The sequence below is a fragment of the Aspergillus pseudotamarii genome (assembly GCF_009193445.1).
Source record: "Aspergillus pseudotamarii strain CBS 117625 unplaced genomic scaffold BDV38scaffold_62, whole genome shotgun sequence".
Lineage (NCBI taxonomy): Eukaryota > Fungi > Ascomycota > Eurotiomycetes > Eurotiales > Aspergillaceae > Aspergillus > Aspergillus pseudotamarii.
In genome coordinates, this window is record NW_022475076.1 from 195908 (window position 1) to 210734 (window position 14827).

General features: G+C 45.7%; 6 protein-coding genes across 6 annotated transcripts; 2 read left to right on the plus strand and 4 right to left on the minus strand.

Moving 5' to 3' along the window:
- Positions 1-103: 103 nt before the first annotated feature.
- Positions 104-1188, minus strand: BDV38DRAFT_274098 (RNA-binding protein with serine-rich domain 1; the record flags this gene model as incomplete). Its single annotated transcript, XM_032057792.1, has 3 exons — positions 104-639; positions 697-802; positions 865-1188. 3 exons carry the CDS (start codon positions 1186-1188, stop codon positions 104-106), a joined length of 966 nt encoding a protein of 321 aa, XP_031909843.1.
- Positions 1189-1439: 251 nt separating this feature from the next.
- On the minus strand, positions 1440-4265 carry BDV38DRAFT_181501 (putative AAA family ATPase). Its single transcript, XM_032052087.1, has 2 exons — positions 2446-4265; positions 1440-2397 (listed from the first exon to the last, which is right to left on the minus strand). The coding sequence occupies exons 1-2, from the start codon at positions 3976-3978 to the stop codon at positions 1669-1671; spliced, it is 2262 nt and encodes a 753-aa protein (XP_031909844.1). The 5' UTR covers positions 3979-4265; the 3' UTR covers positions 1440-1668.
- A 65-nt stretch (positions 4266-4330) lies between these two features.
- On the plus strand, positions 4331-5904 carry BDV38DRAFT_181708 (uncharacterized protein). The gene is made up of 2 exons (XM_032052090.1): positions 4331-4965; positions 5024-5904. Exons 1-2 carry the CDS (start codon positions 4569-4571, stop codon positions 5728-5730), a joined length of 1104 nt encoding a protein of 367 aa, XP_031909845.1. The 5' UTR covers positions 4331-4568; the 3' UTR covers positions 5731-5904.
- Positions 5905-6032: 128 nt separating this feature from the next.
- Positions 6033-7356, minus strand: srgA (Rab family GTPase srgA). Its single transcript, XM_032052089.1, has 3 exons — positions 7045-7356; positions 6724-6991; positions 6033-6657 (listed from the first exon to the last, which is right to left on the minus strand). The coding sequence occupies exons 1-3, from the start codon at positions 7072-7074 to the stop codon at positions 6335-6337; spliced, it is 621 nt and encodes a 206-aa protein (XP_031909846.1). The 5' UTR covers positions 7075-7356; the 3' UTR covers positions 6033-6334.
- A 244-nt stretch (positions 7357-7600) lies between these two features.
- Positions 7601-10501, minus strand: BDV38DRAFT_257595 (NCA2 family protein). The gene is made up of 4 exons (XM_032055624.1): positions 10393-10501; positions 8765-10333; positions 8590-8715; positions 7601-8541 (listed from the first exon to the last, which is right to left on the minus strand). The coding sequence occupies exons 1-4, from the start codon at positions 10407-10409 to the stop codon at positions 8298-8300; spliced, it is 1956 nt and encodes a 651-aa protein (XP_031909847.1). The 5' UTR covers positions 10410-10501; the 3' UTR covers positions 7601-8297.
- A 1874-nt stretch (positions 10502-12375) lies between these two features.
- Positions 12376-14607, plus strand: BDV38DRAFT_257602 (sterol desaturase family protein). Its single transcript, XM_032055625.1, has 4 exons — positions 12376-12809; positions 12863-13109; positions 13162-13247; positions 13300-14607. Coding segments are annotated over exons 1-4 (900 nt in total). The 5' UTR covers positions 12376-12807; the 3' UTR covers positions 13865-14607.
- Positions 14608-14827: the final 220 nt, after the last annotated feature.

A 14827-nucleotide genomic window follows, 5' to 3' on the forward strand; every position in this document is an offset into this window, starting at 1 on the left:
TATTACATAGATACAACGGTTGCAATACTTGCTCAATCCCCTATAACCCGCGGAGAATCCAATGAGTAGAAAGTTGGAACCTCGCCTTGTTGCTTCATGCCATTCACCTCCTTTGCGGACCATATCGACCAGGGCCTCTGTTCCTGCTGGGACTTCTACTTCTGTCACTGTGGCTGCTGTAGTCATAACTGCTGTAACTAGGACTACGGCGCCTGCCACGTCGCGGGCTACCAGAGCGCAGCTGTCCCCTCCTCCTCGTTGGAGACGCTGACCTGAGTTCCGATGATCGAGAGCGACGTTGCGATCGTGATCGAGATAAAGTCCGTGGGCGATAAAGATCATGCCTTTCCATGGGCCTAGTGCGACCGAACCTTCTCTGGTGGGGAGGCGATCTGGGAGGATAGGGAGAAGGGCGAGAATAACGAGAGTCCGATGGCTGTCCACGGCTGTGCCTTTGACGGCCGGGATTTACCCTGCCGCTCTGGGGTGGCGGTGACCGGGAAAATGCTCTCCGAGGAAGAACAATAGAAACATTAAGTACAGCCCCATCAAGTTGGGCCTCGTGCATGTGTGCAATAGCCGCTTCTGCATCCGCTGGATCGTTGTAAAGTATATATGCTGTGCCTCGGTTTGTCATGACTTGAAAGAGTGCGTTAGGAGGCTGATAGAGCGATAAGGAAGTCTACCCATACATACAAGCTTTGTTCATGGGAAGATCCAGGCTCTCTATACTCCCAAAGCTCCCAAATATTTCTCGAAGGTGTGACTCCGTTACATTTTTTGTCAGTTTTTCAACAACAATCTATGATATGTAAGCTCCAGATACAGAGAGCGCAAACGGGACAACAGTGAGCAATAACAGACTTTTGAGCTCCTTGGTAGGCTATCTGAAGGGCTAGGAGTTTCACTGTAACTTCTGTCTCTACACCGTCGCGAACCTCGACTGCGACTGCGACTCCGACTACTCCAGCTTCGGCTTCGGCTTCTCGACAGCATTCTCGATCGCGAAGCAGAGCGAGACCGGCTTCTGGAGCGGTAGCCGTTGCGACGGATACGATCAAAGGACGGGCTTCGCTCGCTGCCGGGTCGGGACTCTGAACGAGGGGACATCGTGGGCCTCATTGGGGTTGAAGCTTGCTCGGGATCTGGGTCAAGTGGTGAGCGGTTTGGCGAGCGACCTCGAACCATCGCGGACATAACTGTTGTTATGTCAGTGACCCCGTTTGCTTCAGAATTAACGGTTGGAGGGTAGTAAAAATGTAGTATAAGAGTTCAAACAGTGTCGATGTTTGAATAATTATTCAGGGAGCTAATGGATGTGATGTCTAAAGCTAGCTGATCCTGGCTAGACTGGCAATTAAGCTCCAATTGGCCCGGGACCTATTCCCCACTTTGCAGAGCGTCAAGTTTTCGTGAGAAAATGGAGGTTGGAGCCAGACTTCTGTCCTTCGATGAAATCGATGGACGTTTGTCCATCAGTGCTCCAGGAAAGCATTCAATTTTACAAATTCTCACCCCCCGTCTTAACGACCTTAGTATCAGCTAATATATAAATATAGCAGCTGTCTTTTTTCTCTCTCTTCTTTCCTTCCTTTTCTTGTTGCTTCCACGCACTTTATCATTGCCCATGAATCTGGCCAAATCATGATATAATAAGGTAAACACAATCTAAATTTCAATTGATTCCCCCCATTGCTCGTACTGCTGGATAACACTGTCCGTGATCTGCCTCTTAACTTGCTTGAGCGCAAGTTCGAAATGTTCCCACCGAATATCTTGTGCTTGACCAGTCTCCTCTTCCTCGTCCAATGCGGCATCTCCGGCAGTCTCGCAAATGCTCACAATTTCCGCCCCCGAGTAGCCTTCAGTCTTCCAGGCCAGGTCTTCCAAACTTACGCCGGGATGAACAACGGATTTACTACACCAAATATTCAATATCTCTTTCCGCGCCTCAAAGTCCGGAGGTCCAATGTAAAGGATATTGTCCAAACGGCCCGGGCGCATTAAAGCCGGGTCAATTACCTCCGGTTTATTTGTCGCGGCGACGACTAGGACACTCTTCAACTCCTCAATTCCATCCATCTCGTTCAATAACGTTGTGAGCACATTGACACCCCCTTGGGACGTACTACTGCGCTTCGAGGCAATTGCATCGATTTCGTCAAAAAAGATAATACTAGGCCTCGCAGATCGTGCCTTTCGAAAAATATCCCGTAGGGCCCGTTCCGACTCCCCAACGTACATACTTAGAATTTCAGCACCTTTTACGGCCATGAAGTTCAGGCCCGCTTCTGTAGCAAGTGCTTTGACAGTTAGGGTCTTAGAGCAACCCGGCGGCCCGTACAGCAGAATGCCTTTCTTACTGTTTACATTAAGCCTCCTCATTCGTTCGGGATGCTATAATCATCAGTTCCATTGTTGTAAATCATCGATGTAGACACTCACTTTCAATGGCCTCTCAACGGCCTTTTGAAGACGCCGTTTGATATCATGCTGCCCACCAATGTCCGACCATCTCACTTTTGGTGTCTCCAGGAATACCTCCCGCATCGCAGTGGGGCGGGTTTCCTGTAGAGCCGTTAATACGTCGGCCTCCTGGACTTCTAAAGGCGCAGTTTCTTTTGTGGCCAAGTCATCACTTGAGTCGCTGGTAAACATAGAAGCTTGGCGTAAAGGCAAACTATTCGAGTGAGCCTCTCTGATCTGTCTCTGGCGCGCCTTGCGACAAACAAGCTGAAGTAACGCGAACAAATCAGCTCCGACATAGCCGTGAGTCTTCTCCGCCATCATATCTATGAGCCTGTCACTCAGCACGGGAGACTGATATCCGCATATAGCGCGCAGGATTTCGGCTCGGTCATAGGCTGTAGGAATGTGTAGTTCAATCTCTGTCGCCAATCGATGTGGCGTCCTCAAAGCATCATCGACTTCGTTGGGGTGTCGAGTTGCAGCTACAACAAGAACCATAGCACCTCTCGCAAGGTCCAAACATTCACAAAGAACAGATGTCAAAGACTGGGAATCCAGCGATGTCCGTTTAGGAGCAATGAAGTCCAGTTGATCGATGACCACAACACTCGGCTGACAACGAACTGCATCTTGAAACAGCTTGCGTAGCTTAGCTTCACCATCGCCAATATTCCTGCTGAATGTGGAAGACCCAATGTTGAATGCTTTTCGCCAACCAGCACCTTGTATTTGGCGAAGAAGAGCAGTTTTACCTGTCCCCTTTGGTCCATAAAGAAGAACGCCCCGACTGTGCTCATAGAAAGCAGGCATTGCCACCATCCCTGAGCCAATGTTGAAATCAGCAAGGCTTTCATTAATACTATCAATCTGGCGGCCCATTCCACCCAGGCCCGATGACTGTACTTTTATAACAAAGCCTTGGACTCCCTTCTCTTCATCTGAATCATCGCCAATCAAGATTTTGGAATTCTCAGTGAACCGTAGTAATGTGGTATGGGTGGTTTGATCCAAGGCCCGCATGGTTGCTACTTTGAAGCTTCTTCGTTGACCCTTAAGCTCTAAATCAAAAATCAATCCAACAGCGAGAGCATCACATCTAGCAAGAGGAAACTCCAAAGCCCAGGCCCAGTGGTGCCTTTCCGATGGCGGGAGGGGGCCATATCTCGTCATTCGTTCGATATCAGAGCATTCCACAAAAGAAACTGATTCAATCTCTCCCAAAGGCCCATCGGGTTTGGAAATAGACACCTTCTCGCCAAGTTTGACGCCGTAGCAGTCCTGAAGTGTCCTTGAGGTCTGTACGACCGTAGTTTGTATGTTTTCGGTTGCGCTCCAAGCTATTGCAGTCTTCGCACATTCGCCAGAGTAGTTCAGGGTACAAGCATCCCCAGCCCGAAGCTTTAGGGCAGCCAACGACGACGATGATAAATAAACGCGAAACGCATCTTTATGGTCATTTCTCGCTTGTTTAGAAAGCGGTCGAACTGTGAAAAGGCGGGGTTCCGACATTTCGTACAGGCTTGACCAAATAATGTCCGTAAGAGAGATATCAGACTATATACAACGTTGCAAGATGTAAACTGTGGCCAACACCCGTATCAGGTATTCTGGTAGCGGATATGACTGGACACTCTATACTGCATGCATTGCAATGCGTCTTCACTACACAACGATGTTGAGCTGCTTTGAAGTCAGAGAAGGAACCATTAAGAGGGATAAATGAATAGTAATAAGAGAAGTAGGAAGAAGATTTTCGGCGTGAATATTTAAGGGCGGAAGGGTAATGTAGAATCCACAAGTGGTTCATAATTCGTCCTCACTTTTTTTTTTTTTTATCTAACATACGGACGCGGATTTAGATCAGCGCCCCGCACTGACCCGTACCTTTATAAATCCTTAAGAGGCCAAGATCTAACCCATTTATCTAATCATAGATTTTCAAGCTATAAGATGATACTAACATCCACCACTTCGTACAGCTTCCATCTATCCAAACAAGTCCAGCACCGTCCCCTTGCCTAATGTCGGTCTTACCCCTCTCTTTCTCACCTGCTTAGAACAACATAACCATCATCAAATTCCACCTGAAGTTCATCGTTATGTTCTATAGCCGACGAAGGCATTTATGGGCATCCACAACACGCCGACTAATATCACAACTTTGGGAGTCACCAAAGCTATCTCAAAAATTTACTTCTCTTCTTAGCTCAGGAGTGTCTACAAGAAATATTTCCACCGCCAAGAAACCAGGGAAACTTCAAGATGTCTCAGGAACAAACCAACCGAGCACGCCACGCATCGCGGACATTGTAATGGGAATAGAGGACTGTGGTGTTACCATTGAACGTGGGCAGCTGGAGATAACATCAAGCGAACGCAGTCGTCGAGGCCATAGAACAGCGCTCGTACTTTCGGGAGCGAGTCTATCATTGACTCACTATGACTTTCGTAGGATGCTAAAATCTAAAGACTATAGCTTGAAGGGGCTAGAAGAAGGTGTATCCATACATACGAGGATAGAACGTGCGAGTTGCTTTTACTAATAAGAATTCAGTCCTACCTATACGGGATCGTCAAACGCTCCAACGCTCCGATTCTTGGCTCCTAATCTTTACCTCTCCGGCCTATGCCGTGGAATATCAACAAAGGGTCATAGAGTTGCAAGAACTCTATCTTAGGCAAGTGGCTCCTACTACAACGACAACATTGGATAGGCCAACCGAAGCATCCACGAATGGCAGGGTCAAACATGGCGAGCACTTTAACTATGCACTTGGTTCAACACTACGTAATGTTTCTGTAGCAGCACAGCTATTCCCGTTCGATTTCAAGTTACAGCGCACAATTGGGATCCACAGAGGACTGCGCCAACCAGGATCCTCGGGAAACAAGCTCTTCCCTGTGAAACTACAATTGAATTACGTCTCTTTTCCTTCTTTGGACTCACATCATATCAGAAAGCTTCTTAAGCTAGATGGTATTATGAGGGGCCGAAGATGGGCTTTACCAGAAACAGACGACGCCGTTATTCAAATAGAGCCGACAACTGTGTTAGGATTATCCCAAATAAATCTCGAGGGTACGGGCAGTCTAAGTCAGTCAACCTTCAATTTCATGAGAATGTGGCGCGTTAATTTCCTCACTTCCTTTGAGGCTGCTCGTTTCGCTCGCGTCTGGCACCAGAAGCCGCTTCCAAAGCTTGGAAATGAAGATCTCCATGTACCCAGTCCACATGTGAAAGCGGAGTGCATTTTCCGATAAAAATGTTATGCTATACTGTGAGACCTTGTCATTGTTGCATAACGTTCCCTAGAAACCAGCATTGAACTCTAGGGCAAATCAGTTTGTAAGGGATATTATACATAACCCTTCTCTTCACATCGTCATAATTGTCGGTCTTAATTGAAGGACTAGTGGCTACTTTGTTCCCTCTTTTCTTCACCATTCATCAGGCAATAAGCTATACACAACAAAGGATGCTTTCATTTTCAGCGCACATTCTTGCACCTTCTGCCAAATCAAAATACGTGGTGTATTATGCTGATACCCGATGGCAACATGCAAGTCACTTCCTGTAACACAAATACCCAGTATAGCGTAACACTAGATTAAACAATGCCACCAAACATACTTCGAACGACCGTAACAGAACGGCGGCCTGCCCCACGGCCGCAATTTGGACATACATGAAGGCTGTTCCGCATAAAGATTAGGCCTCTCAGCGTCCACTGGAGCTTAAAAACCCTAACTTGTTCTTGTTCGAGTTCATGACAGAATAGCTGTTTGTCGGAGTTTAGGGAGAAAAAAAGTAAGTTTGTAAGGTGGATCAAAGAGGTCAAAGCCGGAGAATATACTATCAAGCCCATCAGCAACATTTGCCTCCTGTATTGCCATTCAGTCCCGGGCCTTGCTGATCTATGCTGACACCTTGCGAACCAGGCTGTTCAGTTTTAGATGTGTCCATGCCTTTCTTAATTTCCGAGGCAAGATTGTAGAAGGCTTTCTCGATATTGATATTGTTCTTTGCTGACACTTCAAGGAAGGGTATTCCAAGCTCATCAGCTAGCTGCTGGCCCTGTTCAGTTGACACGGCTCTCTTCTCTTCCCAGTCACATTTATTTCCGATGAGAATTTTATGGACACCTTCACTTGCATGCTGCTCGACGTTTGAGAACCATGTGCGGATGTCTGGGAAACAGGGTCAGTGCCATTGCCAAAACGTTCTAACCAAGAATCAGGAGAGTAAGCCCTTACTTTGAAACGATCTCTCATCAGTGACATCATAGACCAGAAGGATACCCATTGCCCCTCTATAGTAAGCCGTTGTAATCGTTCTAAAGCGCTCCTGTCCAGCTGTATCCCATATTTGAAGCTTTACACGCTTTCCGTCAAGTTCGATTGTACGAATCTTGAAGTCAATTCCAATGGTCGTGATGAAGGACGGGGTAAATGAATCTTCGCTGAACCGTAACAAACAACATGATTTTCCCACCCCAGAATCTCCGATCAACAGAAGTTTGATCTAAATGCCATCTGTTAGCCTGTTGCCCACCAGGGGAACAATGGTACTCTCACCAGAAAATCATAGTTTCTTGTACCAGCCATGATGGAGTAGACGCAGGTAGCGTTAGTCTGAGCCACGCAGATCGAGGGAGCGAGGAATAAGTCAATTACGCCAAAAAAAAAAGCCTCACGATAGTAGCTCTTGACAGAAGGGCTGGTGATATTGTCGGGAAACTCAGTTTCTCTGGCACCACCGCAGTACCTTTCCCCCTGTCCTTTATTCTTTTCTTACCCTTCAAGAGAGAAAAGAAAAGGCTATCGATCGATGCTCTGAGTCTCTTCCCACTTCAGTGATTCTTCTGCAGGAGAGCTGCAGCCACCAAATGGTGGCAAGGTAGGCTTGCTGGCTAGAGAGAAATCGAGGGACTCGGGACGCTATCAGGGGAAAGGGTGGGCAATTATGATCACGTCCCGCGGTAAAGAAGGCGGTCTATTTATGGAGATGCAACCTTGGAATATTGAAATACTGGGGTCGGGATCTTAGGTGTCGCTCGTTCTGACATTTATCAGAAAAGATAGAGAGTGGCGGCACAAAATGGTGCCTAGATGGATGAATGGATGGGTGATTTACGGAGTTAAAGTAAGCAGCTAGGGATACAACAATAATATGGGTATGTATAGGCGGAGTGACCGGTACTTTCACTGTAACTTTGCCTTGAGGTCTGGTACTGTATTAAACTGGCTAGGGACATACGACACGTATGTATGTGCATACAAGCCGTATAGCCCACACTTCCATCGCATTTCTGAGAATACGTACTTTGGCCCCGGCCTTTATAATCTATCACAGTATTTGCATGGCTACTGATTTGTAGACTGGGGCATTTGGGGGTCTAGAGATAGTTCTCTTGAGGGAAGATCTTACTAATATACACGGGCGGCATGACACTAATTCAATACTCTTATTCTGTATCATCCCCCATTAAGCGCCATCACTGGTAACAAGCAGTATCAAAGCCAGTACTCTGTCCGGGTCTTTTTGCTAGGAAGTACTGATAGGATGCCATTCAACTGAGAGTGTTAACCACTAACTTGTAAAGGTCTTTATGCTAATCAACCCCCTGATCGATCGCGATCCAAGTTGAACCTACACGTTGGCACGCTGGATTAATGGTTATGGATTTCTTCAACTAAATATGCTCTTGGGCCCAAAACCATAAAGGGTCTTCTCGCCCCTTGAAAGTAACGCAATTAGCGGCTTGAGATTCTTGGCTGTTCGCCGGGGGCAACTCCAAAAATGTGGCTATTGTGTCCCTAGAACTCCATCATTGCATCCATTTCGAGTAGACCCAACCCATTCTGCCAACAATTTCAAGCTGCCGAACAACCATTTTCTGGTTGATGAGGTCAGCGACATCTTCTCGAAAGGCGCGGAGCTCTGCCCCACTTAGGAGAGCTTCTGCTTTCTGAAGCAAAACTTCAGCGTCACAGATCAGAAGACCATGATCTCTGTATGCGAGCACGTCAGAAGGTGCAGGGGTAAGCGATATCAACGTTCGATGAGTAGCCCTACCTAAGGTCAGCACATCCCACATTTCACCATTACATACTACATACCGCAGTGCATGCCTTAATTCATCCTGCCGCCTACCCATTCTCAGACCCTTTCTATTGCCAAAGAGACCCCAGAACCATCGAAGAGACGCGTACGAGACCAGGATACCAGGTGTGAGGCCAACAAATCTGCGACCGTTAGCCCATTCTACTACAATATATTGAATAACGCATATACCCGAAAACGAGTTCCTGGCTCTTCAGTAAAGCGTCAATACCGCCAATTGCGATCTCGACATCTACCTTCGTCTTCTGAATTTGGATCAAGAGTGCTCGTACAAGATCACCTCGTACAGTTCCGACAAAGGGGGTCCGTAGATCTTTTTCGTACGCTCTCAGTACTGGTGTTAAATCTCCCTCCCTAACCTTGTTTGTGATAGAACTGATATCAAGCACATGATCTTCGGGCTTCGGTTCGCCACGATCAAGGATGAAGTCGACTACCATCCGTTCTAAGCTTGCCCGGTCGGCCTCTAGGCTGTTCTTGCTCATCAAGGCAATCTCGCTTTTCTCATCATGCCTTATAGTTCCAATGAGCCTTTGAATTGGGTCAAAAACCCAATTGCTCCAAAATTCAACTGTAGTTTCCACGGCACCGGCAACCCATCTGATTAGCTGATGGCGACGATTCTTCAGTATCTTAAATGAGGTGCTCGCTGTTAGGAGAAGCATCGATAATGGAAGCCAGTATCGCACCAGACGCGATGGGCGCCGGTGCTTGTCAATAGTTGCCAATACGAGGGTGTTGTGGGCAGGAAGGAGTCTAAGCAGTATATCGTGGAGTTGCTTAGCGACTAATTCAGGTGCTCGAATGGAGTGTTTGCCACCAGACCCTGTTTGGAGACACGCAACCTCCTTGTTAGCAGCCGAAAGGATATCTTCCCCATGATCAAGAAGACCACTGTCACTCGGCAATTTCTGCAGGAATATTTCCATCAAGGTCGCACTTCTACATACCGTCTTACGCCAGTAATCATCGGCTGTAATGCACCTTGTCAAGTTACAATTATCGTCATTTGCTTGAGCAGGAAAACACTCTCTCATGAGGAGCCCGATACCATGGGCATTGAGGTCCTTCATTAATTTAAGCCTTTCTCGATTCCGCCTTATCTCAGACCTGGCTGCTACAAACGGTGACAGTACGTTCGCCGGTAGAGCATGCAAGTTTCCTGCAAAAAGGCATCTCTGTATGGGCTCGTAAAAATGTGTCCATCGTACTGAGGCAGGCGTAGGAAACTTTGCCTTGGCACCACTATCATTCCTGCTAGGGCGAGGCTTGGCCAACCTGTGCCATATCCGGAAAGGTAATGTTTGCAGTGTATAAACACCGATGTGCCAATAAGACCCCAGGACTGTGTCCCAGTAAGAGATTTCATCGCTGAGGAGCAGGCTCCGGTCTAGGAGAGACCTCAAGATCACCCCTAAAGTCTGTACAGTAGCTTTCGTAACTGCCAGCCACGTGAGTTCTTCTAGTTCACGGTCCGTGGACGCATCCGAAAGCAGCCCATGTGATTCACCTGGGGACCGGGAGAGCTTCAAAGTCAATTTCACAATGTGCTCAACGGGGAGCATCGGTCGGAACTTGGAAGGTACAGAGAGAGAGCTGATAACATTTTCTAGATCAGATATGTGCTTTGTATAGGCGTTCAGATCATGCGTATGTTTATGGGTCTCCAGTGAGGTAAAGTGCAAGTCGTTGATGTCTTGCTTAATTTGATCCAGCTGGGTATCTAAGCGGCAGATGTCACTTTCAGTTCGTTAGCATGGATAAATAGCCCTTGGAATAATATGCATCTTTTGGCGTACTCATTAATAACCGACATGGTCTGCCCTCTAATTATGATACAGCGTGTTGTGCGGAGAAAAGAAGGGGGCTTCTTTGGATAAAGAAATATGCTTGTATTGCAGGTGTGAATGGCGTCATTATGTCACCATTAATCTGACTTAAGCAATGTAAGAAATACTCTGTACTCCGTATGTACTTCGTATGTATTCTGTATGTATTCTGTATGTATTCTGTATGTACTCCGTACCGTAAATATCATCGGTTCTTGGCATGATTTTTTGTTTTTAATTCAATTTGGGGACTTGGTAAAACAAGCGCTGTATTGTTAATACTCCGTATGTCCACGCTCTATACATGGCTTATAAGCGTCTATTACATAGAAGAAGTAGACGGTATTTACCTACATCATGGTAGAACTAATAAGTATAGTAAAAAGTACTTCAAGTAATAGTAGTACTCTGTTTACATTGTGTCCATAGCCTAACTATACCAATTGATGAAAGAGGCACTGAACTAGCTATATATATATATGTACAGAGCACTCAGAAGCATTCCTAGTATCCAAGGCCTGTCTTAGCGTTAACTCAAATGGCCTCCGGGCTCGTACTTGGCTAAGTGTCTAACTACACAGTATTAGAGATTTTCAAGACTCCAGAACTCGCGACCTCAGAAGCCCATAGGCCTTCAATAGAACCCTTTAAGTGGCAATAGGCTTACCTGTTCTATATACAATTTACAGCACTTAATGTAATTTAATTATATACAGCAAAATCAAATGGGTATACTTATCCAATCTAATCTCTTAAACGACAGTACATAGTGGGATGCAAGTTTGAAACTATACATTTATTGCCCGGTCTAACCGCCTTCCCAATTCGATTATTTTGCGTGGCAGAAACCTCGCAAACTCCATCCCTAGGCCCGACTACTTAGCATACAAGTCACTTAACTCAATAACTGGCATCTATCTCCCTCCTAGGGGCTATAATTCAAAGTATAGATAGATGTCTGTAGGTTAAAGCACTGGATTTGGTAGGGTTGTTATATGGCGATATGTAGGGCGGTCAAGCGGATGGTTTCAAACTTTTTGCATTCCACACTAGGATTAAAAAAGCCTTGCGGACTTAGCGCAGTCCCTTCCTAACTAAGCTTAATGTACTAATGTGCCTAACCGAGTTCACTCCATAGTCGATGGTTGTATTTACAATGCAGGCGGTCCTTCTTAACAGGTCCTTAAATATTCCCCACCCCCTTAATTGTCATCGTTTCTGGAAAACCCGTATAGAACATGGCATCATTGAAGTAACTGTGTATCTACAGGGCGATACTCATTGCCACGATAGCCCGCACACCTATCTTTTCTTTCACGCTACTAAGTAGACATACAACCTCGAGTATCACGCAACTCAAGGAGGAAAGGACTCGTTAACGGCAGCCACTGCACTGGCATGTATCGTATAAAAGTTGCACACTTGAGTGGTCAACTCAGCCTTCGAGACATGCCTCACTCTTCGACTAACAGGGGGTATCATTATCAATCTGTTAGCTGGATTGGCAGCAAAGCCTCAAAATCTAGTCGGAATACCGCCGCAAATATGTACGGTGGCGCAGGTAGGATATGTGATCATCCTTGAAAACCTCAGAACCGAGCTTCTTTTCCTTTGAGGTATACAGACTGAATTGCGGCTTGCTAGCGGAGATAACCATCACCCCGCCAATCTGCACTAAAATTTCCTGAGATACATAGTTTTGAATAAATTCTATAACAGATTGCATCAATCCAGGGATTGGTAGGTTAACTCGCACGCGGAGTCGTGTTTTGGTAGATGAATAATTGGCATACCTAGGTAATAGCCATCTGGTAACGTTTGCATAGAACATGCATGGGTAGTAGGCTGAGGTGAGACTAGCAAGGCCGCTAAGAATTGTATTCCCTACGTTTACTTTGGAGCCTAGGTTCAGGATACTGAACTTCAAGTCGGAGAGACAATAGATAAGGATGAGCTTGGGGTAGCAAAGTACGCTGAATTAAATAACAATAAACATGATTTTAGTGGACAACAGCCAATTCAGTGGAGACCCATTTTGTGGAGCACAGTATCGGTCCAAATCGGCTAGGCGGTGGCGCCAGAAAAAGCCAAGGCTGGGTAAGGGGAACAGCAGAAAAAAGGTCTCGCCACCTCGGGACTAGAGGTCCTTGATCGCGCAGCTTTATCCACCACCGGCCTGTCCCTGAAATACCGCCCACACACACCCTTCAAGTTCCGACCCTTTCAGAGAAAGTCTCTCACCGGTGCTTCCTCCCTTACAACCAATCCTTCCCTTCCTACTTTTTCTCCTATTTTCCACCTCGATAAAGCCATACACATTGGTATTTCTTGGTAAGACAATTGCAAGCGAGACAATCGCCCCTTGAGGACAAGTTTGTAAACACAATGTAAGCTTCTGTCATTGCAATCGTTGTTTTATATCTAAATTGACCCGATAAAGGAATTCGACGCTATTGTCGGCTCCCCCGGAGACTTACTGGGGCCAGTTTGAAGAAATTTCCAAATACAATACCCATTTAAATGTACTCGAGAGGCTATGGACAGCATGGTATGCTTGGATGCAAAATGACGTCCTGGCGACTGGCATCATGTCTTTTGTTATGCACGAGATCGTCTATTTCGGGCGCTCCCTGCCTTGGATCTTCATAGACAGCCTGGGCCTGCTCAAGGGTTATAAAATCCAAAGTGTAGGTTCATCTTGCTTCCAGCTCAAGAGATCTTTCGTTAACTAGTTGGCAGAATAAAATTCCGTCATTGCGCGAGCAATGGGATTGTGCGAAATTTGTCCTACTGAGCCATTTTACAGTTGAACTACCTCAGATCTGGTGTGTATCTTCCTTAGTGCTTTAGTTTTCCACCTAACAATATTGTCGTCAGGCTATTCCATCCCATGGCTCAATTCTTTGGCCTTTCGACATCAGTTCCTTTCCCTACCTTTTGGACAATGGCCTACCAAATTGCGATCTTCTTCGTGCTTGAGGATACATGGCACTACTTCTCGCACCGAGCACTTCATTGGGGTCCCCTCTACAAGGCCATTCACAAGATCCACCACCAATATTCGGCCCCCTTTGGCATGGCAGCTGAATATGCTTCTCCAATCGAAGTTATGATTCTCGGTTTCGGTACTGTCGGCTGCCCAATCCTCTGGTGCGCAGTAACCGGTGACCTGCACATTTTCACAATGTACGTTTGGATTGTACTGCGGTTGTTCCAAGCTATCGACGCACACAGCGGTTATGAATTCCCTTGGAGTCTCCATCATTTCCTGCCATTCTGGGCGGGCGCTGACCACCATGATCTTCACCACGAGAAATTTGTCGGTAACTATTCTAGCAGCTTCAGGTGGTGGGATTATCTTCTGGATACTGAGTACAGCCCAGAGGCAATCAAACGACGGAGGGAGAACAAGGCTGCAGGCGACGCTAGGAAGGACCAGTAATAGTTGTTTCGCAATTATTAGCCGCCTCCTCGATCTTGTTCATTTATTTTTACTTTCCCCCTTCATCACTTCCTTTCCCTGCATAGATGGGTTGTCTCGGAACTTGATATCGAGTTATCTTGTCTATACATTTGCAAACCACGTGTCTGATATACAGCAGACTTTCGATCCTGTTGAGGAAAATGCGGGGGTATTCATTTTACTGCCATTGGATTATGGCCTATACTGTGGTTCCATGTATTAATTTAACAACATTAGCTAATTTTATAGAATACCTGTCACATGAGGATCGCATGACTATGTCCTGTATTTACTAAGGTCTTACCGACCCCCACTTTTGTCATGATAACACATACAGAGGATGGGTGTGAAAAGATTGTGCTGATCCCTACAGGTATGTTCGTATATCTTTTCCTTGTATGAATTTGGTCAGCTGTACAGAGACATGTTGCAAAAGTGATCGAATAAGTGGGGTCCTGGTCATGTGACTTGACGGCCAATCTTATGCACTTGCAAGGTAGTATATACTAGTTGTGTTATGTGGAAGTAAGTTGTTCCTTTCATTAAGTGCACCGTGAGGGCGCGGATATACCGCGGTAGGCGGTCAACTACAGCAGAATAGAAGTAAATAGAAGTATATAACATTAGTGTTGTGGTTGTCTGCTATTCTGCCAACCTACCGATTAGCGGTAGGAAAGATGGTAAAGGAGCCGCTTATCAGCTATTAGTATACTAATAATAAAAGAATAACTTTATTAACTACTCTAAATATATTAGATATAATGAATAGTAATTTTAAAAAGACTACTATTATTTTCTATCTAATTTTAAATTAATATTAGATACTAATAATTAATCTCTATATAAAAAAGAGCTAACTTATTCAAATTTATTTATTTATTAATTTTAATTCTAATTTACTTATCTAATAAAATTTAGTTAAATTTATATAAATTAAAACTA